The sequence below is a fragment of the Scophthalmus maximus genome, chromosome 20 (genome assembly GCF_022379125.1).
Source record: "Scophthalmus maximus strain ysfricsl-2021 chromosome 20, ASM2237912v1, whole genome shotgun sequence".
Lineage (NCBI taxonomy): Eukaryota > Metazoa > Chordata > Actinopteri > Pleuronectiformes > Scophthalmidae > Scophthalmus > Scophthalmus maximus.
The window spans coordinates 14,552,706-14,579,234 of NC_061534.1; the positions used below are offsets into that span (position 1 = coordinate 14,552,706).

Consider the following 26,529-nt stretch of genomic DNA (forward strand, 5'->3'; position numbering starts at 1 on the left):
CGTTGATTTGGTGGAACACCAAAGATGAAGAGCTCAATCCGACCAGTTCACTCACAGTCTCTCCTCTCTGTCCGGGATGTCCAGGCAGTCCGTCTTTGCCTGCAGGTCCCTAGAAAAAAAAAGTCCACAGATCCATGATTATTCAGCACAGAGGGTTAATACAGAGGGTCGTGTGTGTGGAGTACGAGTCTGGACTTACAGGAGGACCCTTTGGTCCCGCGAAACCTGTTGGTCCCTGAGGCCCTGGCAGACCCTGAAACAAACAGCAAAACGACTGCTTTCAGCGACAAGTTGATTATTTTCGAAACCGTCACATGTTATCGTGCTAAAAAGGACCCTCGATGACCCTTGATGAGCGACCGTACGTACCCTCTCGCCGGGAGGTCCTGGTGGGCCATCATTTCCTGAGTTACCCTGAACATACAAAGGGGGATTTAAAATGGTGGACATATAGGCTAATGGTGGAATAATAATAATAACTGGCAGTGATTTTTACAAACCTTTGGTCCAGCTTTTCCTGTTGGTCCTCTTGCTCCTCTCTCTCCCCGAGGCCCCTTGAGAAAAAACCCCCCACACCATTAATACCATCAAAGATAGATAGAAAGGGTCCTGAGATTCATTTGTGAGCTTATTTATTGTCCCTGTTTGGACTCCTTTATAAGCATCCCCCGGTCGAAACCTCCACCTTCACTTAGGTGCCAAGCTTGGCCATCTGCATATAAGCACGAGTCTGCTGAGTAAGACTAACCGTTGGTCCTCTCTGTCCGCGTGGGCCAGGCTTTCCTGCTGTTCCCTGTGGACACAAAGAACACGCACAGTGATCAAACGAGTGGCAGCATCCTCTAGGAGAATAAATCCAACGGTGAACAGACAGTAAATACAGAATCAGTGCATTTGAGATACATTTTTTTTATCATTAATAAGAAATGACCTGTTTCAAAATGTCAGTATTTATCATCATTTGAATAACATCCAATACTTGCTCCGAACAGGCCAGTCTAATAAACGTTAATGCGCCATATAAAGATGTTACAGCAAAATTACAGTTAAAGTGGCTGCAGACAAATGAGAAAAAACAATTACATCTTTACATCTCTTTATAAGTTTCCCACAGGTGCTGTGAAACTATCGTAACAGCACGATTTCCTCTCCTGTGTGCCTGCTCTGTTTCATAAACTTCACAAATGTTTTTTGTGAAGATTAAAAGCTCTGTGTGCCCCGCTGCATCCGCGGTGACAAAACCATTACTCTTGCAGGCGGGCTAATGGCCCTTCCCTTCACACAAAGAAAATGAAGCATTGCTCAACTACATCAAAGTGATAAACAATGCTTTTGGTGGTATGAAATGAGTTGTGTAAGTGGTAATGAAGAAGGAATGCAATTGTCTTTCAGCTCTTGGTTAAAAAAAAAAAAAAAAATCTTTATTTTAGAGCCATGCAACTTCCTCTGGGTTGATAAATCTGAAGCTGGGACAGGAGGGTGTCTCCACCGTTACGCCCGTATTGATCCAGCCTGTGTAGGAATGAGGAGAATAATAAGAAGTCTATGTCACATACCCGAGTTCCTTTCTCTCCATTGGCGCCAGGGAAACCTTGGAAACCCTGAGATCCCTGTGTGCGAAAAAAGACGGCAAATGAATCATCTGAGACACAAACCTTAAATATTATATCCCTTCTTTATTCACAGAGATATCCCCGGCTTATTAAATGCAACAAGGGGTCCTGGGTGCCCTGTAAATAAAAGCAGCGTTTTTTTGTTGTCGTATCTGGAGCTGAGTGCTGACACCAAAAGGCATTTTTAAATCCCCGGCTCTTTGATCAGGGAGCTTCAAGCGTGTCCAGCAGTCAGACTGTGGCTCAAAACTATGAAAAAGTTCAGCAAAGCAGCCCTCACGTACACAGCTCTCACAATCTCTTTCAAATGTACACAGAAACGTGTGTGTGTATGTGTGTGTGTGTGTGTTTGTGTGTGTGTGTGTGTGTGTGTGTGTGTGTGTGTGTTGTGACAAAATGTTTACTCAAAACTGAAATCAGTGAATTTGTGACAACGTTGGCAATAGGTTACCTTTGGTCCTTGTCTTCCTGGGTATCCTGGCAATCCAGGAACTCCGAGTTTACCCTGTCAATGAGAAATGTTTTCAGATTCAATTTGAAAGGCCGCACCAGTGGTGGATAGCGACACTTCAATAAAGTTGGTAGTAGCAGTACTCTGACGGGTAAACTGAACTGCACGTGTAAAATCAGGATAAATTGTGAACAATGTCGATCCTCCTCTGAGTATCTTGCCAACTTAATGGCAAGACAAGCAGACTGCATATGAAAAAAACATTAGAATATTGGTCTTATTCCAGGAGTGAACGCCACCATTTAAATATTCACAAGCTGCTGCAAACACAGTGGCATTTATCAGAACCACCTCCGTGTTTGAATGTTGGCTGTTGTGCAGCCTCTGATTATATATGAAAATGACTCTGCTTGTTACCGCGCGTGTGATCCATATACAGAGCAGAGTGTGCGTCTGTAATATTGTATAAATGCCATAACGCGCACATTATATTTGTACAGTTCAGCTTCAGATAGAAGCAGTTCACATGAGGAGAAATGTTCGAAGGATGACAAACACATGCACTGTGGTTACTGTGTTTGATGGCTGATGTGTGGCCACATCAGCTCTGCATTAGTTTGTTTGCACAGTCTCGATGATGGTCACCATCTGTTCCAGACACTTTTTAACTTTTTGCGAAAAAATCATTAAGTGGCTGCATTATCTGGAAGCATTTAACAGTTTCTTCTTCTTTTTTTCTTCAAACTACAATAATGGCTGAAGTGTTGTTAGCCGCAGCTTACCCACTGTTCAATGTTAACAACACGAATGATGAGAACTGAATCCATTTCATGCTCCCAGTCGGTTTCAGGAGCAGCAGCAGTGAAAAATCGGATGCTGCTCAGAGCGGACTGATCGGTAAAACAATTTTTCCCTGTTAAGCCCCGCTGAGCCATCATCCTAGATCAAACATCCCAGACAAAACAAAATAACAACTGGGGCTTTCACTCCGTGTTACCAGCCTGTGTGAAAATTCAGGCTGCGTGATTCGTGGGATATCGTGCCTTTAGTTACAGGAGCCAGACGGGCGAAAGAGAAAGCTCACCTTCTCACCACTCGTGCCAAGGGGACCGGCATCTCCTGGGAGACCCGAGCGACCCTTGGGCCCCTCTGGACCGTCCTCTCCTCTGGGTCCTGCGGGTCCGAGCTCTCCCTGGACAGCACAAAAAGCAGAAGCCACAAACCCAAAAAAATCACACGCCTGGTTCTTAAGCGTAATGCACTGGAGCCATTATTATCATTAGGGTCCGAAGACACATATAAGGACTCGTCTTTCTTCTTTTACCGTTGTCCTTCAAGCTGTTCAGTGGAGTTGCCTTCTTGAGATTTTACAAATGTGCATTTTCCTTCTCATTAACTCCATTTTCTATATCAAAACCTGAATCTTATTACTTCAACCTATTTACACTGGTGTCTGAGGTTTGCTCGGATTGGAATTGAACCCCTTTCGCTGCTTTTTGTTGGTGCTTCTTCGTGATGCGATGCGACTCGTGCTGCTCCCACTCATATTAGCACTGCGAACCAGCGGAATTACGTGAAACACAGCATTGCACCAGTGAGCGTTACTGCCCTCTCCGGTTGGCAAGAACGTCTGTCGAGTTTTGAATACGCTTATGCCAGGCTCGGCGCACTAACCGCTCTATGGCGCCTTCAGTGGTTAGAATCGGCAAAGTGATTAAAGGTCGGAAAAGGGCTGACTGCACGTTCTCCGTCAGTTTCTAACTATGGGTGATGGCGTCTTAGACAAGTGTAAAATTTCCAGCCACGGTTGCGACGGTTTTGTTTATTTCATGAGGGTTTTATATGGGGGTGTAGCCGTGTCCTCACTGGACATTAAAAAAGGAAATGATTTCTGTACTAAATAATTCCTTTACGACAACATAATCTTATTCATATTCATTTGAGGTCACACGGGGAGCTACAGTAAAGAACAGATTTTTCTTGTTTAGCAGGCAGGTCTGTCCGTTCCGGGTAAATCAGGTCACCCTTTAAAAAACGGTCGAGAGGGAAGTTGCTTATAAAGTCAAGTCAGGCTATTTCCCCTGCCGCCTGCCCCTCAAAGCAGTTAGCGATCCTATTATGGCTCCTCTCTGTAAGTGCGCTCCCCCTTCCAGCAGGACACACACACTAAATGAAAAAGTACAAACTCACTCTGACAACCAGTCGCTGCAGCGGAGGCCCGGTGGTGTATGAACGGTATCTAGTTAAAGGCTTGTGCAGAGTTGCGCAAGCGCGCGCACGCGCACACGTCCCGCACACTCGGTAACACATGAAACGGCGTCAAGCAAACAGTACTCGACTCGCAATGGCAAGCTCATCAAAGACAACACTTGGAGCGCGCACACGCTCTCTCTCTCTTCCCATAGAAATGCCTGCTATTCATTTAGATTCTGGTCCATGCGTGTCTCCTCCAGAGCAGAGGGCCTCCCCGAATCTCTGCTTTCATCTGGATCTGCTCCATCTCCAGAGGAGAACAGGCTGGAGCCCCATGTCCCTCTCTTGGGTTGGAAGGGGTTTTAAAGTGCCATTGATTTCTCCTTCCTTTCTGCAGCCGGCTGTAGACAGCCTGGTCGGGGATTGCGGGTTTGATGTTTGAAGTGTGGCCTGGTGCAAAGCCATGTTTCTCAGGGTGAAAAGGCGGCGTGCCTTGACAGCGCAAAAGCCCCAAGGCAGCTTAGAAAAAGGGAGCTGTTGATGGGCAAACCTGTCAAACTTTTGCGTGAAGTTGCCGAGGTGAGGTCTGACTGGAGAGCGGCACAGGGGATCGGGACAGAATTGAAACCCGCTCAGGTGAACACAAGCGCACGGGCACACACTAAAAGCTGGCAGTTGCAATTGCAAACGGCACCTTATGTCTGCTCATTACCCAAAAATTCCACAGTAGTCAGAGAGGCATAGGGCCCATGAGGGGCTAACAAGTAAAGGTCAAACCCCAACAAAGACTAGCCCCAAAAAACAAATCCGAGTGCAGAGGTTACAGTTATCTAATCAGTTTAGTTCATTTGATGATTTCGTCCTCAAGACGTGATTGACACACGAACAGAGACGCCTTACCCTGTCGCCCTTGATACCCATGTCTCCCTTGAAGCCTGGGAAGCCGTCTTCTCCCTGGTAAGACAACGGAGAGAGATGAGGATGTAACGAATTAGAAATAATTTGATCATACAGATGTTGAAGCCACTTGTGTTGCTTTCATACACCGACACGAGCTCAAAGCATGCGCACACGCACACACACACACGCACACACGCACACACGCACACACAAACACACACACACACACACACACACAGCTCTGGAGTCTTGGCGAGATCCCCCTGTTGCCATAGAAACTCTTGATTGCATTTTTTTTCCCTTCTGTGCCGGGAACCTTAGATTAGTTTTGGATTTCATTGACATTATCATTAGCGTGACACTTCCTCATGCGAGACCAGCACACACACTCATCATCGCCAACATTAATGTTCAGTAGAATTCATACCAATGACGCGATTAACCGAATTTATGTTCAACGCCTCTTTCCTCTCACAATTTCTAAGCCATCAGTTTGAGCTCTCTTACCTTTTCACCCTTGTGTCCTTTGAGACCACGCACACCATCAGCTCCCTGTGATGCAAGACCAGACAGACGTTACAGGCCGATAGAGCACATATCAGACAAAGGAGAGGGGTACTAAGTCCCATCGTCACAGAGGGATATTCACCACTCGCGATCGCTACAGTTTTGTCCATGATGCAACTGACTGTCACTGCGCAAGTGTGCTATGGAGGATACGCACTAGGATGGATGCATTTGGATGCGTCTTGTCTGCATTCTAGCACATAACTTCCTTTCCGGACCGGTCTCATCATGTTCCTAGAGAGAGCAGCCACTTCAGCCTTCAGACTTCAGGCCAGTCAAGTCAGGCCACTTGTGGGATCCCCTCTCTCAGCGGAGGCTTTAGTGATTGGATCAGTCACACCCCTTTTGCCAGGGATTACTGTCATTGATGGGATTTCTTTAGTCATGGCTTTATCAGCTTCAAAAAAGAGACGGGCCGTGCGCCTTGAGCCGTTATCAGCCCCCGTCTTATTGGAGCTAAGTGGTTTAAGAGGCCATTTACCAATTAATACAGTTCTTCTTTGAAGGCAATGTGCTTTAGCAGGAAAGTGTGGATTTAATTTGCTTAATAATATTTTTTTAACAAAAACACGGTTGGTTGGACCAACCTTGGAGATAATAATACTACTTTTATTCAGAGGAACTTTAATATCATAGTGGGAAACCATTAGCCTATAACAGTTGTTAATTGCACAAGGAGATCATAACATTTTGCACGTGAATTTCTTGGTAGATGACGATGAACTCACCTTCACACCTCGGGGCCCAGGATAACCGATGGGTCCTTGAGGGCCAGAGGGGCCCTGCAGCGAAAGACATTTGGTGAGAGCTTGTAACACACACAGTTACAGTACACACGTGCACGTTAATGTTGTCTACAGCACATTGATGCAAAAATGTGTGATGCAAATTTCTCTGAACTAGGCTCCAAAGTAAGAGGGACTGAGGAGGAACAACTCACCAGGTGTCCTTTCTCTCCAGGAGGCCCCTCCTTTCCAGGGTGACCCTGTGGATTATAAAGAGAAATATTATTGCCTCTCATCTCAGGATAATTACCACCATAAATACGACAACACCCTCCCTTTAATGGAAGGATTAAATTGTTGAAACTACTAGAGAACATATCAAACTGGAAAATTGGAATCGGATCCTTTTTATAGTTCAATCTCAGTTGAGGTTTTTATCCTTAATGCACAGTATTAAAGAGGCGCTCCTGGCTATTAGTGGGCTCTAAAAGCCAAGACTGCTGTTTTTGAGATTTGTACAGTACAATGCACAGAAACAAACACACATAAAGCAGAAGACACACAAAAAAGACACATCTACTTCACACATGGATATCTGGTAGAAAAAAAAAAAGAAAAAACACATTGTTGGAAGGAAATTGATTTCCTTCTCATGAGACAAAGGAGCTCCGCAAAACCTCTGATGGATTTAAAGTGATGTGAGAGAGCGTGAGGAAGGAGAAGGAGAGAGAGAGACACTAGAGAGGACCGACATGAGGGGCGTTGACAATGAGAAAGAGAATATTGCAGTTGATTGAAGATGGACCCTCAATCCCTCTTTTTCCCTCCTTTCACTATGTCCCTCGTTTTAAAAACCATCTCCTGGTGTCTTTTTTTCTGCCAGTGCAGTTATTTGTGCTTCACAGCCTCACTTGTCTCGGCCACTCAAGGTGCCACCTTGCGCCTCCCGGGACGCAGCTGCCATTAGCGCAGGTGTCTCCTGCGCTGAGACTGTGCGCGGGCGGGTTGTTCCGCTGTCTGCGGTCACGTGTTTGTACCACACGCGTGTTTCAGTCAAATAGACAACCCGCTGCGCTTTGAACACGAGGCCCAGACGTTTTTTGCAACATTAAACTTTGATGCACTGCGTTGGAAATGTTCTCTATTGTATATTGATTTTTTTCTGAAAGGACAGAGGGAGGAAAAAGAGCAGCTCTTTCACTTTTAAAACATTTATTTGGCTGGGAGGTGTATGAACTCACCGGTGGGCCGTCGGCTCCTGGCATTCCTGGCAAGCCGGGCTTTCCAGTGGGACCCTGGACGGGAGGCAAGAGGTTAAAATGTCAGGGTAAATACAGTAGGTCATCCCAAAGCAAGGGAATGGATGGTTACGCTGGACGTGAAAAAAAGGTCAATAGGTCATAAAAGTGTGCAAGAACACGGTCTCTGTAAAAACAAGAGTCTATCTACAACCATGCTTGCTGCTCCGTGAGGCGGTACCAAGGCACAGCAGCGAACGCCATTGGAAGCTTTAGTGATTTTTTATCTATTCTTTAGTTCACTCCATTTTACTTCATCAAATGTCATTGCCTCATATTTCATCATAAATCAGGAGAAATAATACCAACATTAATCGGTCAGATAAGATTAAATGTATCAGAAAGAGTGTGAAAGGATTTGGAACTGAAGGGTTGAGTTCTTTTCTCTCCATCGCCGCTGCTTGCTCTTTTTGGGTAACAGTTGGTTTTTCTCTCAGTACGAATAAAAGTGAATCGACATTGAACTGACCAAGACACCGAACTTGAATGAGAAACAATTCCTGCAATTTTTTTTATTTTTTTTCCACATCTATCAGTACTTTTGGTTCGTGTGGATTACGGCTGGTCAATGGCCGTGCGATATCTCACCTTCTCTCCCGGAGGGCCGATGGCTCCTTGGGGCCCTGCGAGTCCCTGTGGAGAGGATGGAGAAAAAAATTGCTCAGCACATTTTATTTAATGGATGAGACAAAAGCCAGACACGTCAGACAACCTTCTCATCACTGACCTGGGTGCCTGGGTTGCCTTGCTGTCCAGGAGGTCCTGGCTCTCCTTGAGGTCCCTGAAAAAAACATTAAGCTTATTTTAGAAATTAGATCATTAGAAGATTGACGACCGTATTTACACGAGTAAAGTGTCGCAAGTGAGGGTTTTGAGTTATCTGTTGCTCCATATGGTCCATAAAAAGTGAAATGTTGCTCCGAAACAGATAGAAATTAAAAACTGTTCAACGGTGAATCACTGGATTATTACTTTCTCATACCAAAATAGGACACAGCTTTTGGACAAATAGCCCAATGTCTTGTTGTCTCCAAACACAGACCATCTGCCCTTCACTATCTGTCACGTATCCTCTGATTGCAATTCTGTGGGTCTGTGCGTGTGTGTGTGTCCGTGTGTGTGAGTTCAAGAGAAGGGCGAGGGTGAAATAAACAGAAAGATCGGTAGATTCTGTGATTGTTGTGTTTTTTCTGTTGCATTTTAGAGAAACAGACTTTTCTGACACTGTGTGTATTAGCAGCATTATCAATTCCAGCTTCACTTACAATGTTTCCTTTGGGTCCAGAGTGACCATCCATTCCAGTGACACCCTGCGACAGATGAGACGAAGAAAACGTTCAGCACATACAGATCACACGTGTAGTACGGTACGGGGATATATGCTGCTATAGCACTTCTGCCTAAGCGATTTTATTGATGCACACTGCATGTTCAATGAAATCTGTTGAAACAATATAAAAAAAATAGGTTTAAGCTTGACTTCATTGTACATTTGTCTGAAACACGGAAGTAAAATTCAATACCATGCACTACTTTTTGTGTATCCTGTCTGATATATATTGAGCTTTGTATCTCCCTGTGGCTGCCGCTTGCAGTGTCTTTTCCCTCGTCTTGCCCGTGAGATCATAAAAAATTGATGCTGCTCTCCAAACAGTAAATCTGTGGCAGCGGCGTGGTAATAACAAGGTGAGAGGAGGGGTGCAGGGACTCACAGGGGGCCCGGGAGGTCCCTGAGGTCCCTTTGGTCCCAGCAAACCGCGGGGCCCCTGGAAGAAAAGAGAGGAAATGACAATGAGAATGATATCGCACCTGTGAAAGGAATGATGAATTATTAAACGTGTTCCGCTGAATCGAGTTAGGAAATTATACTTCAGGAAGAAAAAAACGTGACTTCCCAAATGTCCTTGAGCATATTCTGCAGAGTCATTTTTTTTGGAGGGGAAGCTAAAAGCCCCCTCCCTACTTTTTTTTTCCTCTTTACTACACATTCATTCCCCACAGCTATGCCTATCAAACAATGCTTTGAATTTCTGGGCTTTGCCTCAAAGCTACAGTTACCTAACAAGACGTATAGTCCTGGCAGAGCGAATTCAAACCAATGCAGCACACCCTGGTGGACAAAATAAATCATAACAGGAGACATGAAGGGCTTTCTGATGGTTTTCTCCTTCCCTGTCTTCCCACCCCCTCCGTGGGGAATAGCCTGCCAGAGAGAGTGGGAACCCATTATAACAACCTGGATGTGAGCTGCTTGCATTTCTCGCCTCCAATGACTCTTTCGAGGAGGAACAAGAGCCGATCCACGTGTTCTTCCCCAGCAATACGACGCTAAAAAATCTCCATTTATATGAATATGAAAAGCGTCTGCAGTCTACAAATGATACATGTTTTCATCAGGCCGCATGATTGTCCCCTAACAAGCCCACAATCCTCGGCTCTATCACGCAACCCCACAGTATGAGACTGAACGGTAATACATGTGATCACTCACTGGTTCACCAGGAAGTCCCCTGGGTCCGATCTCTCCATCATCTCCCTGGGAAAGAGAGGGAGAGAGAGAACGGGTCAGAATGCAGAACAGACAGTGAGGGATAATGGAGGAGGAAGTGAGGATGTGTGTGCGTGTGCGTGTGTGTGTGTGTGTGTGTGTGTGTGTGCGTGCCACATGGAGCAAGAGATAATGAGAAGGCACGACGGAGAAAAGGGGAATGGGGATCTGGTTGCATCAGTTGTTGATAATAAGGATGGGGAATGAGAGATTAGAAGCAGATAAAGGTGTGCTGAGATTTAAAAAAAGAAAAAAATTAAGGAGAATAATGAGTGAGAAATGGGGGAGACAGGAGGAGCTGGAGGAAGTCAAATTCGTATGCTGACACAAAGGTGAGTTTGGTGAGAGAAAGATGTTCAGCTCTGGAGCCATTTCAGTTTTTCTGCGGTGGCATCACAACAACAGTTAGCGGGTGATGCACATCTTAGGTTTATACAACCGACTGGAAATGAAAGACAAAAAAAACAAAGTGGGATTTCTGTTACCCTCTCTCCATCCTCTCCAGGACCCCCAGGAGGTCCGGAGGGGCCAGGTTCACCCTACGACAAACAAACAAATGTCCATTTAACACATTTAGCACATCAAAACAAACCCCTGCCACCACACTCTATTTTTTCTTCTTTTTTTTTTACTTACTCTGTGTCCCTTTTCACCAGGGAGTCCAGCCAGACCATCAAACCCTCTGTCTCCCTGAAGAGCAGGAAAGAAAAGAAGAGCTTGAGAACTTCCTGTCCAGGCTTTTCTTTAAATCAGGTGTCATGAAATATGGTGCACTCAAGTTAAGGTAGACAGTGGATGGTGGACTACGTACCTTGGGTCCAGACTGTCCTGGCATGCCTCTGGCACCATCAGCTCCGGACCGACCCTGTTTAAATGAATCAAAAAACAGTACAAAACATGTTGCATTTTAACAAGTACTTTCAGAAAGTTTACATTTAAGTTCTTTGCTGTTGACAACTCTTACCCTTCTGCCGGGCTTTCCACTGGGTCCAAGGGATCCCATAGGCCCACGTGGTCCCTGACAGGAAAACACAGAGGCATTGTCTTTATTGTTTCTGCATCTGTAATGTCTGAACCAATCTGGGAATAATATACATCCGTTTATGTCAACGCCCGTTTCAGAAGCGTCTTGCTCGGCTATAGTTGTTTGTTTTTCAGAAACAGAATGTAAAACCAAAACCAAAACAATTTCAGCATCTCGTACCTGGGGTCCTGACTCTCCAGACTCTCCCTTCAGTCCTGATACACCAGGTGGACCCTGAAAAAAAAAAAAAGAAAAAGAAAATAAGATATTAATTTCAAACTTCGCACAATAGTCCAAAGCTCCACATCGTTCTTCTGAGCTGTGGACGATAAAAAGTGCTGATAAAATCTTTGACAAAAAGTGAAAAAATATATTGATTGTTGAGTGTTGTGTTTGCCATGATATGGTTTTGTAATACATACCAGGAGGCCAGGTCTGCCAGTCAGACCCATTGGACCAGTAGGGCCACGCATAGCCAGCTAAAGAGACAGGAGGGAAAAGATTAACAATAAGATGATGAAAAAGAGATGGAGGCAAGAATATGCATAAGATTTTTAAAAAAGCTGTTATCCTTTTTAGATGATTTATTATTGAATGTATCATGTGTTTATCCATTTGTGTGTGTGACATGTGTTCATGTGTTCTATTATTGAAAGTCATTGAAGTAAGACGTGTTTCAACGAGATAAGCAAGTTTGGAGAAAAAGCGTAAGAGGAACCAGTTTGATACAGTATCGACGACTGCGTTGCGATGGCGTGTTTCGTTGTGTGAGCTGTTACCCGAGCCTGCTGCATGATGGCCTGCATCTGGGACTCCTGTGCTGACACAGCAGGTCCCTTCTGTCCAGAGTCACCTCCAGAGCTGAACCGGAACTACGGAGGGAATCAGAGATCGGTGAGACGTCTGTCCAGCACATTAGAGGCGATGGCAAAACACAAAAATACAAACCAGTGAAACATTTGGAAAGACTAAAAAATGCTCGCGAATCGTGCGGCATTTTAAACGCTGAAGTTTGAATATTCTCATCTATTTCCAACAGCACTGTCAGTAATTCCCATCCTGCAACAGATGTTGTCGAACCAAGCATCCGCCTCCAGATGCCAGAGTAGCGCCATCAAAGGCCGCCTCTGCAGCCTTGAACTTTTCGAATTCTACTGGCATCTGGTGGTGATGCGCAGGTATTGCAGCATAGGAGGAATATCCAGGGCTGTTTGGTGGAATTTGTTCAGGGCCCGGCATGGCATCTCAGTTCGGGGTACACAGAACAGTCCTCAGGAGGTCGACTGCCGGTTGGTTTACAGATGTACAGCAACGTGCCAGTGAAATACTGTGCAGAATTTTCACCCTCACTCAGATTTACCAGGGAGCCGAACCGTGGATTCAGAACATCAGGGCTGAGTCAGATCTGCTGCAGCTCACCCACCACAACCCAAATTCACCCAGAGCAACGACTTTTAAATCCCACAGTTTTCCTCTTCGATTTTCTTTTCGAGTCCGTTTAGCTATTGCCCCATCGCGTCAGCAAACCTGTGAGTCTTTTGCTCTCTATTCGTGTTTTACTGTCTTCATCTCTTCCACGCTTTATGTTGTTTCCTTCCAAAATGTCCATGTCTTCAATAAAGTTACTCTGCATCATCAAACCTTGAACAGAATGTTCTTCCACATCAAGCTGTTGACGGGGAAAAAAAACCTCAAGTGGGAATTATATAATTTATTCACATGGCGCCGACTCAAAATGGAGCAAACTGTCTACAGAAAATATTGTATCATTTTAATGGGCCATAAAAGAAACACAAAATTAAGGTTTGGCAATTAACTCCGTCATGTCGGTTCCACAATTTCAATACTCCGAGCCATGAAGTCCTCTGGTGAAACAACAATGCATGTTTCTCATTAGGGCTCGGAGCTCAAGCATCGGGTTTCAAGTCGAGCTCTCTGCCGGTGGACGCACCAGAACAACTTGGGTTCCTGTCCAGACAGAGTTTGCCACATGGCTCAGCCAGAGGGCTTTGTGCAGCCCTGAAATCACAACTTTACATCTGTAAAACGAATCAGGTCCAACGGCGTCTGTGTCAGACATCGTCCAGGAACGGGCAACAGGAAAGCACAAAAGGTAGACGGCATATGAAGGAGTCGGGGCGGCTGTGTCAGTACTGCAAGTCGAATCATTGCATGCAGCTGAAGCTACAGCAAGAACCGACTGCAAGTGCTTTGCTTCCTGTCTGAAGCTGGAAGACTTGCTGGAAGGCCACCTGATAGCTTAAACGTTGGCTTAGGAATGTGAAAAACTGTGTAGGTAAAGAAAGCAACATGTAGATTTGCATGTATGGAGTCAAAACAACACTGTCTCAATTATTAAACACGCCACAAGGGGCTGCTATAGCACATATTTACATTACAAAATATTTATAGTGAGGGAGGTCCATCAGAAATGATTTCAAAGGAAACCTCCCTTCATTCCAGAGGACTGTGCGGACCACAGTCGGAGTTATTGATAAAACAGAGGAACATACATCATGCTAGGCTTCAAACCAGGCCAAACAAAGATATAAAGACACATGGAAAATGTTTTAGTACTTTAAACATAAAAACCGACCGTGTTTCCTGTTTTTTCATTCATTTTAACCCTTTTTTCTGACAACTGTAATTTACTTACAGGCAGCATCAGGACAGTGCCAGGGGGTCCCGGCAGACCATCAGCACCGGGAAGACCAGGACGACCAGGAGGACCCTTAGGCAGAAAACAACAAACATAAGTTCACACACACACACACAGAGAAATGTGGTCATTTTATGTGGTTTTTATAACTCTGTGTCATTTGAGAATCCATCCTCACCCTCTCTCCAGAATCTCCAGCGCTGCCTGGTGGGCCAGAAGAACCCGGGGGTCCGGGCAGACCCTATTTTGAGCAAAAGATCTCATTTGACTCCCGTGCATACACATATCGCAGCAGTCATATTTGCGCCACTAAAATTCTCGCCTTTATCTCGCAAAGTGGTCACACATGGGGGAAAGGAATGCATGAGGCAATGTGGGACAGCTTGTTGAGCAGTAAATCCTTTGTGAGGCGCTCTTTATTTGTTTACAACCCGATGCCTTGAATGGCTGGCCACTGCGGGACTCCATCTGCAGGGTGTCAAGAGCAACTGTGTCTGAGAAAAATCGTGCTAGATAAATAATTAAGTTCCCCCCAACATCTGGGAAAGTCCATATCTCTTTAGGGGGAACTGCTTTGGCCACTCCCCTCGCATAGATATCAGGCAGCCAGGGTATTTTTTTTTTTGTGGGAGGAAAGCATTAAACTTGCAATTTCCTATCCAAATTACAGTGTAAACAGAGTGGGTGACATACATTGTTATCAGCTTTAATTTATGGACAGAGATTACAAAAAGAAAAAATGCGAGCGATGTAAAGGCTTTGGAAGAGAAAAAAAAACAACCTTAGGAAAGGACGAGGGAGAGCCTCAGAGTGACATCATTTGTGACATATTGACTTACTGTTGGCCCTTCAGGCCCAGACGGACCCTCCACCAACATGCCCTGAAACAGACCAAAAAAAAATATCATCAGATGCCACAAGAGTCCCCGAAAACTTTGTCACATGTCCTACATGTTTGTTGTGCGTTTGTCTCACGTGCACCCACAGATATACATCCCTCGTCTATTAATACGCAGCTTGGGGTTAAAGGGGCTTTAATAAAGTGTACATGAAATACTGTACATGTTCCAACACAGCTGCCGAGCAAAAAAAGTCAGAAGTCCTTGCTGACTTAATGGACATTCCTGCCTGTCATTTCAGTTGTGCTTGCGATTAATCCACTGAGGACGGGTTGAGTGAATGACGGCAGGGACGCCGAGGCGTACGTGCCCCCAGGTGACGAGCTGAGGGGAGCGCAAAATCTGGTTTGTTTAAATACTGTAAAGTAATCAGTCCACATTGGCAGACGAGATATTTGATCACGCAGGCAGCATCGAACCAGTTGACGCATGCGTCTGTGCTTTGCAACGCGTCCAGTGGACTTATTGAAGTGTATTTCTACGGTATACATGATCGCCGCAGTGGAAAAAACAGTGAGCCGTCTTAGGTCGGTGTGCACTTACTGTACAAACCGCTGGCCGCAGAGATACTGCTCTGTTGGTTTGCTCTCGCGGTGACATTTGGCTTCCTGCTGTGTTGTGAGGGCAGAAGCCCCCCGCATTATCCCAAAATCATTTGAATTGTGTGATCTTTCTTTTTCTTTTTCTTTTTTATCTTTCTTCTCAATCAACCCACAAGCTGTACTTTCATCATAAAATGATCCCAACTCATCTTCGACACTTCCTGGGTTATGCCTATATTTTGCCTACGGTGTGTCTGCTGTGAACTGGGGTTAGACCTTAGGGGGGTGCAGATAGTTTTTTTTTGTTGCATGTTTACAAGAGACATTCTGATGTGAACTCAAACTTGTTGGTGTCCTCGAACACACATAAGCAAACGGTCATCGAGGATACGGACTCCAAAAACGTCTTGCTGCTCCGCCGTATAAACACGGAGACACTCACTCACAGGGGAGTGTATACTCTGTGGAGCTCAGTGATGGTTTTGTTTGAAGTGAAACAGCTGTCGCTGCATATGAAGCCGTACGTGTAGATGTGAATTCCTCCCGCGCCTGACGCACACTTTGCCAACGCACAGAAAGGAGTCGTCTTGTCGCTGTATATGTTTGAATCGGCGTTGGATGTATTCCACCCGTTTGTATTTGGATAAAGCTCAAGGTTTGTGACAGAGGCAGCAAAACTAATTTCTCAGTTGCTTTAGTTCTGCTTGTACTCCCGCCCTTCTTCCATCTCCCCCTGTTTACACACTGCCCACCCTGTGTTTAGAGATTATTGACAATCCCCTTCGTGGCCATTCTTGAGTTGTTTATGCTGTTGTCCCGAGGACCAGGCCCCTGCCCATGGACACTGTGGGAATGTTTTTGTGGGCCCCGTTGTGTGTGCGTCGGCCCTTCGGGATTCTCATTCAGAAGTGAGGGGTGGATTGTGTTTACATGTGGATCACACATATGTACGTGCAGATATAAACAAACACAAGCACACGCGGCCTACATTTGTTGCCCAAGTATGCTGTGCAAATCGTGAGTATACTCACAGGCTCAATAACAGCAGGCTCTCCCTTCTGTCCCTTCTCACCGCGTGCTCCGTCGACCTGCGCACAGAACACACAGACACAAACATAATCAGCACCCCCTTCCTCTTCATCATCACGCTATCCTCCTCATCTTCAAGATCGCGTGTGCCTTCCATTAACTCTCACCTGTCCGTAATATTCATTGGTCTCAGCAGGCAGCGGCTTGCGCTCTTTGTCGTAATCCAGCTCGTCATAGGCGTCGTAGTTCCCCAAATCGCCATAGTCGTCCGTGACGTGCTCCTCCTTGAAGCCATCCAGGTCGGTGTAGTCACCCTCGCCCTCCACGCCCAGGCCCGTTCCGGTGGCGATGGACCCGCCGGCTCCGGTGCCGGCGCTGGCTGCACCACCTCCAGCAGCAGAAGATCCTCCCGCAGACACGGAAGTTCCTCCGGCAGAACCACCTCCGATGGTGATGGTGGAGCTGCTGCTGCTCCCGCCTCCTCCGCCGCTGACCAAAACTGTGCTGCTGCTGCTGCTTCCGCCGCCACCGGCTCCGCCACCGGCTCCGCCACTCATGTGCACGGTGCTGCTGCTGCCGCCACCGCCATCGCCACCACTCACGTGCACGGTGCTGCTGCTGCTGCTGCCGCCGCCGCCGCCGCCGCCGCCGCCGATGTGCACGGTGCTGCTGCTGCTACCGCCGCCTCCACCAGTGGTGTAATGGCCGTCCACGCCATAGTCATATCCGTCGTCATAGTTATCGTAGGACGTTCCCACCTACGAAAAACAAGGATACAGTTATAAGGATACAATATTACAGGACAAAAAGCCAGATGAGAATACAAATAGATGAAAACATGCACAACAGCACAAAGGGCAGCGCAATGGGCATTGGTTGCATTCTTCAAAAGTAAGCAGTGTTGAAATTGGCAGGGACACTGCACATTTCAGTTCGAGCCAACTGCCAATGAAAAATAAGATTTTAAATGTTTCCCAATTTACAGGTCCCTCCAACGACAATTAAATGGAAAAAGTCAGTGTAATTAAAGTGAACCTACTGATGTGGCATTGATGGTCGTTGCAGCTCCCGTTCCAGTGGTGATGACGCTCTTCTCAATGACGCCCCCTGCACCCAGGTCAACCTTCCCCACTGCTCCCAAATCCAGCTCACCCCCGGTGCCAACGCTGGTGATGGTGACGCGTCGAGTGTCGTCGCCATCGGGCACCGCTGTGGACTCGTCGTAGTAGGTCTCGTAGTTACCATAGCCGCCGTCGTAGCTTTCGTAAGGGCTGGTCTCCTCCCCGTAGGCGTCTCCTCCGCCGGTGGCGGTGCCGGAGGAGCTCGATGAAGAGCTGCTGGACGAGCCGGTGGATGAGCTGGCGGACGAGCCGGAGGATGCGCTGGCGGATGAGCCGGAGGACGGGCCAGAGGACGAGCTTGTGGAGATGGAGGTCAAGACTTTGCCACCAGAACCACTCAAAATCTCCTCCACTGCGGTCACCACACTGTCTCCATCTGTTTCCGTCACCTGCAGGGCGCGGGGGATATTCTTGTCGGACACTTTTCAAAAACTACGATTGCAATTACATTACAAGATGAAATCCATCTGAGGCAAAAAAAAGTGTTGGTAGTATTGGTAGTCTACCTTGGCTTCCTTTGTGTTCTCAGCATTGCCGGTTGATTCCTGAGGCTTGCCGTCGACGTCCTCATAGTAAGGGTATTCATAATAGTAGCTGTCCTCCTCTGTGTTCTAAGGGAGAGGAACATTGCACCGAGGGTGAGACAGTGTGACTGAGAGCGGAAGAATCACCGTCAATGATTAAAAACATGCTTTTTTAAAAATATGATCCGCTGCTGTGCAGCTGGATGATGCATGTGCACCAGGCAGGCCATCGATCAGTAGCACACAGGAATGCCTTTCACTTGCTGTATCTCCCTGTTGCAACATGTTATGGCTGGATGACAAATTAGTTTTCCACAGCTTTCTTTTTTTTTTTCAAATAAAAAAACAGGTCAAGTTTTGCCTTCCAGGCATACAGTACTGACAGGCCCCTTGCACAAAGGAAAAGGTCAAGAGGAAGAGCTTCCTGTCCATCCCGTAACACTTCTTTGACACAGCTTTAATGAGCATGCGCGCAGCGTATTGGTATTTAATGTGGAAAGCGGCACAGTGCAGGGATGCAGGCTTAGGCAGGCACCACATAATTCCTTAACATTATCAACTCAATGCAAGTCGAAAGCCAAGAGGCATTTTCTCCACACCGGATCCCACCAAGATCTGATCTGAGGCAATTATAGATTATGGGGAAGTGAACCTCCCCCGAGAAAGGTCAGCCAGGAAAACACTGGCTGATTCTCTTCTTTTTTTTCTGATTTTCTACAGTGTCCGGCGTGGTGCACAAATCCAGCAAAAATGACTGCACTGTAAGTTCCGAGCACGTAAAAAGTTATCGAAAACCAATAACTAGGGGAGAAGAGCGGTCATGTTACTCACATATTCATCTGTGTTGGGGTCCTGGTTCTGAGGCTGATCGGGCACTGCCACTTCGCAGTCGGTGCTGTAGTGCTCACAGTAGTCATAGGCAGCGCGGTGGTCTGCTACAATCATTAGTTGCTGGATGTCTCCCTGGAAATCACACACACACAAAAAATAAAACAGGATGTCATGACACTCACAAGTCACACGTGCAAATACACAAGCAAAAAAATCATTGGTGAAAGACATGGCGGTCTCACAATCAGTCACCGGTGTGTGTATGTGTGTGTGTGTGTGGGGGGGGGGGGGGGGGCAAGTAAAGATGAGGGGTAACATCTGCGCTCAGCATTATCGCATCCAGAGCAGCCGTGAATCTAGGTCAGGGGCAGGGGAGTGTGACGGTGACTAAGTGATGAGGAACTTTGTCCGAGGTCCAAGGCCCCCGTCTCACATCGGCCTTTGAACACCGGAGACAAGAAGTTTACAGCAATCGGTGCTGAGTTACAACAGGACAAGGAACAACTGACTCCATGTAGCTCACGTATTAAAAAAAAAAACAACAACCTCGGGGCTCTCACACACACACAGACACACACACACACACACACACACACACACACACACACACACACACACACACACACACACACACACACACACACACCTACGTCGTACATCTTTAACAAGATGAATGACTTTAAACAGCAAACACAAGCCCAGCCCGAGATGTGAATGGGACGTGAGCGATTCTCCCCTCAAGCGGATTCAGTAAGGCGAATGGATAAAGCTTAGACTTTGCGACGTGGAGAACATGTGCAGACCTGCAGTTACAGATAGCTGACCTGAGACATTTGACTTAAAGGTGTGTGTGTGTGTGTGTGTGCATACAGTATAGACACTGAGTCGAGGTGCAGGGGCAGGCAGAGCAGTAGCAGAGGTGAGAGACTCAAAGACGGAGATAGAAAAGAGGAGGTCGGTAGAGAAAGAGCAAGAGAGAGAACAAGAGAGAAAGAGAAAAGACTCGGAAGGATCCCCGGGCTACATAGGGAGCTGGGTGTGTGTGCGTGTGTGTGTGTGTGTGTGTGTGTGTGTGTGTGTGTGTGTGTTTGTGTGTGAGTGTGTGTGTGTGTGTGTGTGTGTGTGTGTGTGTGTGTGTGTTTGTGTGTGTTTGTGTGTGTGCAAAAGCGCTGTATTGTATCTGTACAAACATGTCCAGATCGAACTTCCAAATCCAGAATCCAGTGATGTCATTCCACATCAATCAAACAACGAGCCATCCAGGACGAGCCAACTTAGCTGAAACAAACATAAGCGGAGCGTACAATTTCGAAGCGACGCAGCGCTGTGGGAACGGAGCTGCCACATCCAATTGCCAAAAGTCTGAAATCGCTCAACATGTCCTTCCAGCTGAAATTCTCCACGGATGACTCTTTTCGTGTTTCTGACAAAACAGAAATTGATTGTGTTTGTGGTCTAACCAGTGACAGCTCACCGAGGAGCACCGATCCCAGTGCTGCACTCAGACAACATACCACACACAAGGTCCGCTTCTGGCACACTTTAACACCCCCCACCCCCCAACAAAAAAACTTGACAAGATGATGTTTCCTGCTCTGTCCTTGGCTCTTGTTATGAAGTGGGGTTTGACGATGGACGCAGCAAAACAAATCCCGGCCACCTCCTCCAAGATAGAAGGGGCTGGAGTAGCCATTACACAACTCTCCCAGCTGTGAGCCCGGAGCTCCCAGGAAACATTCAAATGGCCACCTCCTCGGAGCCGCTCGTCCAGAGTCACGGCCCGTGAGGAGGCCGGGCCTGGTATCGTTTCTGACAGTCTGTCCTCCTCATCCTGGCAAGAGCGTGTGTGTCACAGCTGCGCTGGAAGGGGATGGTGGGAATGCACTGTTTGCAATGAGGTCACAATGAGGAATAAGGAGTACAACAAAACGGCCCTATGCCGTCTGGAGCGCTGCAACTTTTTTCCTATTCACATGCCACTCTTCTGCTTTTTTCTTTCTCCCCCCCCCCCCCTACTCTGCTTTTTTTTCTACCGGGGCAGGCGGGGTAATGTCAGCGTGGATCCCGACCGCGAGCGGTGCGCTCCTAATTTCACCAAGATGAGATAATTAATCACACACATACACTCAGAATTAATGAGAAGGTCCTCGCGACGCAGGGAGCGCCACGGAAGAATGTGTTTAATGATGTGCGACATGTACACAGAGACGGAGGGAGAGGCACGTGCGCGCGTTAAAAAGAAAAAGAAAAGTGTTATGTGGGTCATATTGAGGCTGCAAAAAGCCGATGGCTTCGGCCAAAGGCATATGAGAGGCGGGGGGGGGGGGGGGGGAGGATGAGAAGAAGTGGAATGTGGACCTGGGCTGAGCTATGCTCAGTTCCGTTGGGCCAGTCGTCATGGCCAGTGCCAGCCGTCTGGAGTTTAATTCTGTGTTCAAAGGTCTGGACAATAAAAAGGGAAGACAAGCACTGAGCACGGCACAAAAACCAAATGCATATGGACTCAGAAGTGCCCTTAGATTAAGTCTGGAGAGTCAATGCAGCAGACTCAAACAGAGATATCAATAGGTTTTCACTCCTGTGTGTGTGTGTGTGTGTGTGTGTGTGGGTGTATCTCCATGGAACACGGGATCCTAAATCTCCCAGAATGTCACTTAGCCGTGTCTCTTCATCAAACCTTCCCTGCAAGTCAAATGCTCCCACCAATCGACCGTTTCCACAGACACTTTTTGTCATGAATGTGTAGAGAGATCTTTCCACAGGTCCTCACCGTGACCAGCAGTCTACAGCACAGCGCAGAAGAAATCTGTTTTCCCTAATTATTTCACCTTCACCCTCCACCGTTACAAATAAATCGTCGCTGCATTGATATTAAAAGGCGCGCACGGCACATTTGTTCCCGTGAATGCGGCACCACCTTCACACTAAAACCATTGTCAAAGTCTTGATCCACCGTGACGACCGCTGAAGCCGCTCCGATTTCCTCTTTCTTTTTTTTTCTTCTTTTTTTTTTTCGGAGCCAGGGCTGCTCTTTTCACCACACGTCCCGAGACGGACTGTGGCGCCAAATGTTATATAAGCTGCTGTTTTACAGATGTAGGGAAACAAATATTCTTATACTGTACTCCGGCTCAATGCTATTGCCAAATGTCTCTACTTTTTTTTTTTTGGGGGGGGGGGGGGTCATTTTGTATTCTGGTGCTGAATGGTCAACTTGGTGCCCAAAGAAAGCCTCAAATATTTGCTCTCTTTCCCTATTTTGGAGCTGTGTCTCTATATTTTAGACTGTAAATGCAGAGTCAGGGATTCAGCATGTGATAAGCGTGATTGGTTAACCCCCACAATTGGAAATTATAGATTATCCTACACCACAGAATTCACATCGAGGGGAGCTGAAACGCAAAACAAAAGCAGCCACAAGAGATTAATATATTCTCTCCGGGTTCTCCGGCTTCCTCCCACAGTCTCTGTATGTGGCCCTGCGATAGGCTGGCGACCTGTCCAGGGTGAACCCCGCCTCTCGCCCAATGTCAGCTGGGATTGGCCCCCCCGCGACCCTTAAATGGATAAAGAGGTAGACGATGGATGGATGATTAATATCATGCAGCACCACATGCAGACGAAATAAGCAGCACCAACCCCACACGCCAACAGTGGTAAAAAGCAAGAAAAACGAAACAAAACAGAACCTGGAATTATAAAATCCCATCCATACGCCCTAGGGGGAACCATGAAAAGACAAGCAATCAGCCCTCCCATTTGAGAAGGGACGGTGCCATTTTTCACTCTGGAGCATCATGTGGCACATCAGGGTGGTGCTTAGGGGCAGACTTTTCAGACAATAACAGGGCTGCAACTGTCAGCATGTCCCTGGGCTCTGGACTAGGGCTGAAATATGACTCTGCTGCTGGCCGGCGCGCTCCTGGTGCCGAGCTCCGGGTTGAGGCCGTCGCCGTCGCCTGTGGCTGCGAGCGCTGGGAGAGCTCGCTCCCCACAATTCATGCTAAAGAAACCTGCCGGAAACGCTCGCGTGCACGGAAAGAGGGAAGAAACGCGGAAAAAGATAACGGGGTTGCAACTTACAACAACAAGATTGCGGAGGCAGAGCGAATGCAGTCTGATCAATAACGCAAAATGTTTCGGTTAATTTGTCTGTTTGTTTTTTTGTTGCATTTTACCAAACAAAATGTCACACAGTCTTGGACGATTTTATTCCTTGACCTCACCCTGTTTGGCCCACACATATTAATAAGCCCCGCTGGATGTTCTAGTTGTGTCCAAATGGGGGCAGGAGAGTGCTCCAGTGTGCACCGGAGCAAACATCTGTCTCCATCTGAACCTGACCCACAGTCAGGGTGGACTGGGTTCATAGTCTCTCTAGTCTCTCAATCGTAAGATGTGATGCACCAACAGCAAAACTGCTGCATTTTCAAAATCGTCACACCACAAGCATCGGCCTTAGAACGGGGTGAGTTATTGCTGTGCACACACCTGCCATGCGCTCACCTCTTCTTTTTTCTTCCTCTCTTGTTCATACACACACATATTTCAAGTATGGAGTGAAAGGAGCCCAACAAAGCCCTTTCTTGATTAGAGTAAGCTCTTGAGGCCATGTCAAATTTGCCCTTTCTTTTGCTTGGAGCAACATAGGATAAAGCAAATGGCACAAACAAATACTCTATATATTTTCTTCTCCATATCCCCCGGGGGCAGTTCATACAGGCTCTGTTTACCTTTTGCACTTCACACAATAAAAAACGACAGCAGCTTAACGGAGAAATACTCCGGTCTATAGTTTTTCAACAGATGTCAGCAGAGGAAAATGGGTAGGGGGCCCCCCACGGGGCAGGGTGGGACTCTGGGAGGTCAGAGCTCTGGTCGTATTTGAAGGCGAACTACATTCACCGCATATTTACACAGTCACCCATGAGCTCTGAGCCAGGTCTCGGTCCCACTGGCAGCCCACACCGGCACACTCGCGGCCCCAGTGCCTGGGCGTTCTCCAGCCTGACCACGAAAACCAAACAACACACTGCAGAGGTCAGCTCACTGCACCGGGGCCATAAATCAGCACGAGCACACACACGCGAAAATGCGCAGCGACACAAAAACAGCTATGTTGACATTGTGTTTCCATTTTGTTTATGTGCAAGCAAGCAAACATACATAGATCGAAATACGCATACCCGTGCCAACAGAGGAGTTACACTGCAGCAAATATATAATTACCTTTACCAGACATCAAGTGCGCTTTCACCCACATACACTTTCCCCTCCAGACCAATCCCAACGGTCAGAGCGGCTGCCAAGAGCAACAGGCCCGCCTGCCACCACGCAGCACCGTAGACATTCCCTCACCTCTTCGACGCTATCCTGTTTTTTTGGACCCCCCCTGTGGATCTCCTCTTCCTCAGCCTCCCAGCCCCCATCGCACTCCCATCTGTATAAGGTTTTAATCCCACACCTCTGAGAGGACGACGGGGCCGCCACATTCCCACTTCCCGTGCTTTTCGGGTGGTGGAAACCGGAGCGGCTCGCCTCACCATAACAGACGCAGTTTCCCAGTGTTTGGCTTGGCCATTTGCTGAAGTGCTGAGGGCACACTTCGGGGCTTGCTGACACAGGGAAGGAGGAACAGAGGGACTCAGGGGGTGAAAGACAAACATCTGACATGAGTTAAGGGAAATTCTCTTAATTATCCATGGTGGAAACTCCATCTTCCCCGGGGCTACTGAAGTCTACCTCCCATCCCACAGCCTGAGATGTATAGAGGCAGTGTGCTCTGACAGTGCAGCATGACATACAAGACAATGCAGAAATACATGACTACAATAATGCTCATTTATTCATTCAAGGAAGGGAAACTATAGGATTTCATATCATATGTTTTGGATAACACACATTTTTAGTGTTTGATGATATATCATCCTGAAATACAACAATCTGTCATTCATTCTGTCAGATTTATTATGGCCACATATCCAAAGAGTCTTCACTAGAATCTCTTATCAATGATCACTAATGCTTCCAAGAGAAATGTGCCCAGGTACATCTGGACAGATTGCAGTTCACGTATGGAGTCAGAGGACAGAGGTGAATGTTTGGTTTCTTGCTTCAGTTACTGTACTTTTAAATCTTGTCCAAGTTGCATGCTGTATGGATTTAAAGCAGTGGGTGGTCTCTAGTGGAGTTTCAGTGGAGTCAAGGACTAAAAATGCGGCTTTAATGGGCAACTCTCACTGCCTCGTCGGTGCATTTGCACGTTCAGTTGGAGGCGCTGTCCAGTTGCCATCAGATCAACCATGACATATTTTATTGCGGATGAGCGAAGGCCCTTTTCTGACGCCCAGAAACAGGAATCAAAGTGTCAGGTACACTTGTGAAAAAATGTAGAACTGCGGAGCAACTGGTTTCAAAGCTTCACTAAAAGTAGCTAAAAACAAATAATAAAATAGAAGCTCAGTCAATATCTTGGCAATAGCCGCCAAACTGTTTTTACAACTACCTCAGAAACTCAGCCAAAATGAGCTTGAATCAGATTGTGAAGTCGGAACGTGGTGTCAGGTTCTCTGCAAACATCCGTCAGGGTGTAAATCAGGAGCACCTCCAGAGGTTAATACATCTTTACTTGAACTATAAATAAGGGGAGGCTGAGTGAGCGGCAGGAAGACCCGAAGAGAAGTCCTGAGGCGAAGATGAGAAAAACAGGATGTGTAAAATTTCATCATGCAATCACAACATTACTACTTTTTCCTGGCTGCGGTTGCAACATGGGAGCCCCACGTGAACCCAACCCAATAAACGCTTCCCAAACCTTTTGCATCGCTCCTTTAACCCTAAACGCACTGCCTTTACTCCCCCGCCTCATTCCATCCTTTATTTCACTACACCTAACCTCAATCCTCTTCTTCTCAAAAGCCCATCACGTTTTCTTATATCCTCTCAAACGCATAACTCAGTCCCCCCCACACATGGACGCCCTATCAGCAGCTACCACGGAAACCTCTGGATGATGTCACGTGGCGTGGGTGCCGGTCCAAGTCTGACATCAGTCGGAAGAGAGCTCCTCATTCTTTCCAGAGTATGACCCAACAGTTTTGGCAGCACTACCTGAACCTACCCCCCACCCCACTCCCTACCCTGAACATCTTGTTTTCTCTTCACCAAAAACATCCTTCTCATCAACTCTCCTCCAACTCTTTAATATCTAAAAATGTATGTCTTTCCTTGACAAAAAACGACACTATACGATTGCCCACATCCACGCTGGATGACGGCGCTTTCGCTCCGCCTCGGCTGAGACAATGGAGATCCAGACAAGAACTGCTGTGTTTGCACGGCTCCGCCTCGACCGCTTTGATTCACTCCGGGTCCCCCGCGGATTACCTCTGAATGAGGCCAAGTGGTTCATCTGTCCCGTTTGTGCCTCCCTCAGCCCAACCGCAGCCATTTATCTCAATGAAGCGCTACTTAGAACCAAGGGATGGCCATTAAATTATCTCAGTTTTTTTCTTGGAGCGCTCGCGGGGAAACAACAGGGAGCGCCTTCTGCAGACGGACTGTGCCAAAGAGTGACTGAAACGAAATGCACGGAAAGTTCTGAAC

At 47.0% G+C, this 26,529-nt stretch overlaps 1 protein-coding gene across 2 annotated transcripts in view; it reads right to left on the reverse strand.

Annotated features, from left to right (window-relative positions):
- Nucleotides 1-26,529, reverse strand: part of col5a1 (procollagen, type V, alpha 1) — a 70,108-nt gene that overhangs the window by 17,541 nt on the left and 26,038 nt on the right. For both annotated transcript variants that reach the window (XM_047329383.1, XM_035607687.2), the window contains exons 5-37: nt 18,925-19,056; nt 18,076-18,180; nt 17,488-17,958; nt 16,616-17,206; nt 16,451-16,507; nt 14,818-14,859; nt 14,157-14,219; nt 13,976-14,050; nt 12,099-12,191; nt 11,742-11,798; nt 11,500-11,553; nt 11,260-11,313; nt 11,107-11,160; nt 10,932-10,985; nt 10,781-10,834; nt 10,239-10,283; nt 9,460-9,513; nt 9,013-9,057; nt 8,475-8,528; nt 8,336-8,380; nt 7,691-7,744; nt 6,665-6,709; nt 6,453-6,506; nt 5,665-5,709; nt 5,158-5,211; nt 3,149-3,256; nt 2,065-2,118; nt 1,557-1,610; nt 749-793; nt 501-554; nt 370-414; nt 200-253; nt 56-109 (exon numbers count right to left, since the gene is read on the reverse strand). In XM_047329383.1, coding sequence (XP_047185339.1) covers nt 56-109; nt 200-253; nt 370-414; nt 501-554; nt 749-793; nt 1,557-1,610; nt 2,065-2,118; nt 3,149-3,256; nt 5,158-5,211; nt 5,665-5,709; nt 6,453-6,506; nt 6,665-6,709; nt 7,691-7,744; nt 8,336-8,380; nt 8,475-8,528; nt 9,013-9,057; nt 9,460-9,513; nt 10,239-10,283; nt 10,781-10,834; nt 10,932-10,985; nt 11,107-11,160; nt 11,260-11,313; nt 11,500-11,553; nt 11,742-11,798; nt 12,099-12,191; nt 13,976-14,050; nt 14,157-14,219; nt 14,818-14,859; nt 16,451-16,507; nt 16,616-17,206; nt 17,488-17,958; nt 18,076-18,180; nt 18,925-19,056 — 2,919 coding nt within the window. The remainder of the gene's footprint in view (nt 1-55; nt 110-199; nt 254-369; nt 415-500; nt 555-748; nt 794-1,556; nt 1,611-2,064; nt 2,119-3,148; nt 3,257-5,157; nt 5,212-5,664; nt 5,710-6,452; nt 6,507-6,664; nt 6,710-7,690; nt 7,745-8,335; nt 8,381-8,474; nt 8,529-9,012; nt 9,058-9,459; nt 9,514-10,238; nt 10,284-10,780; nt 10,835-10,931; nt 10,986-11,106; nt 11,161-11,259; nt 11,314-11,499; nt 11,554-11,741; nt 11,799-12,098; nt 12,192-13,975; nt 14,051-14,156; nt 14,220-14,817; nt 14,860-16,450; nt 16,508-16,615; nt 17,207-17,487; nt 17,959-18,075; nt 18,181-18,924; nt 19,057-26,529) is intronic.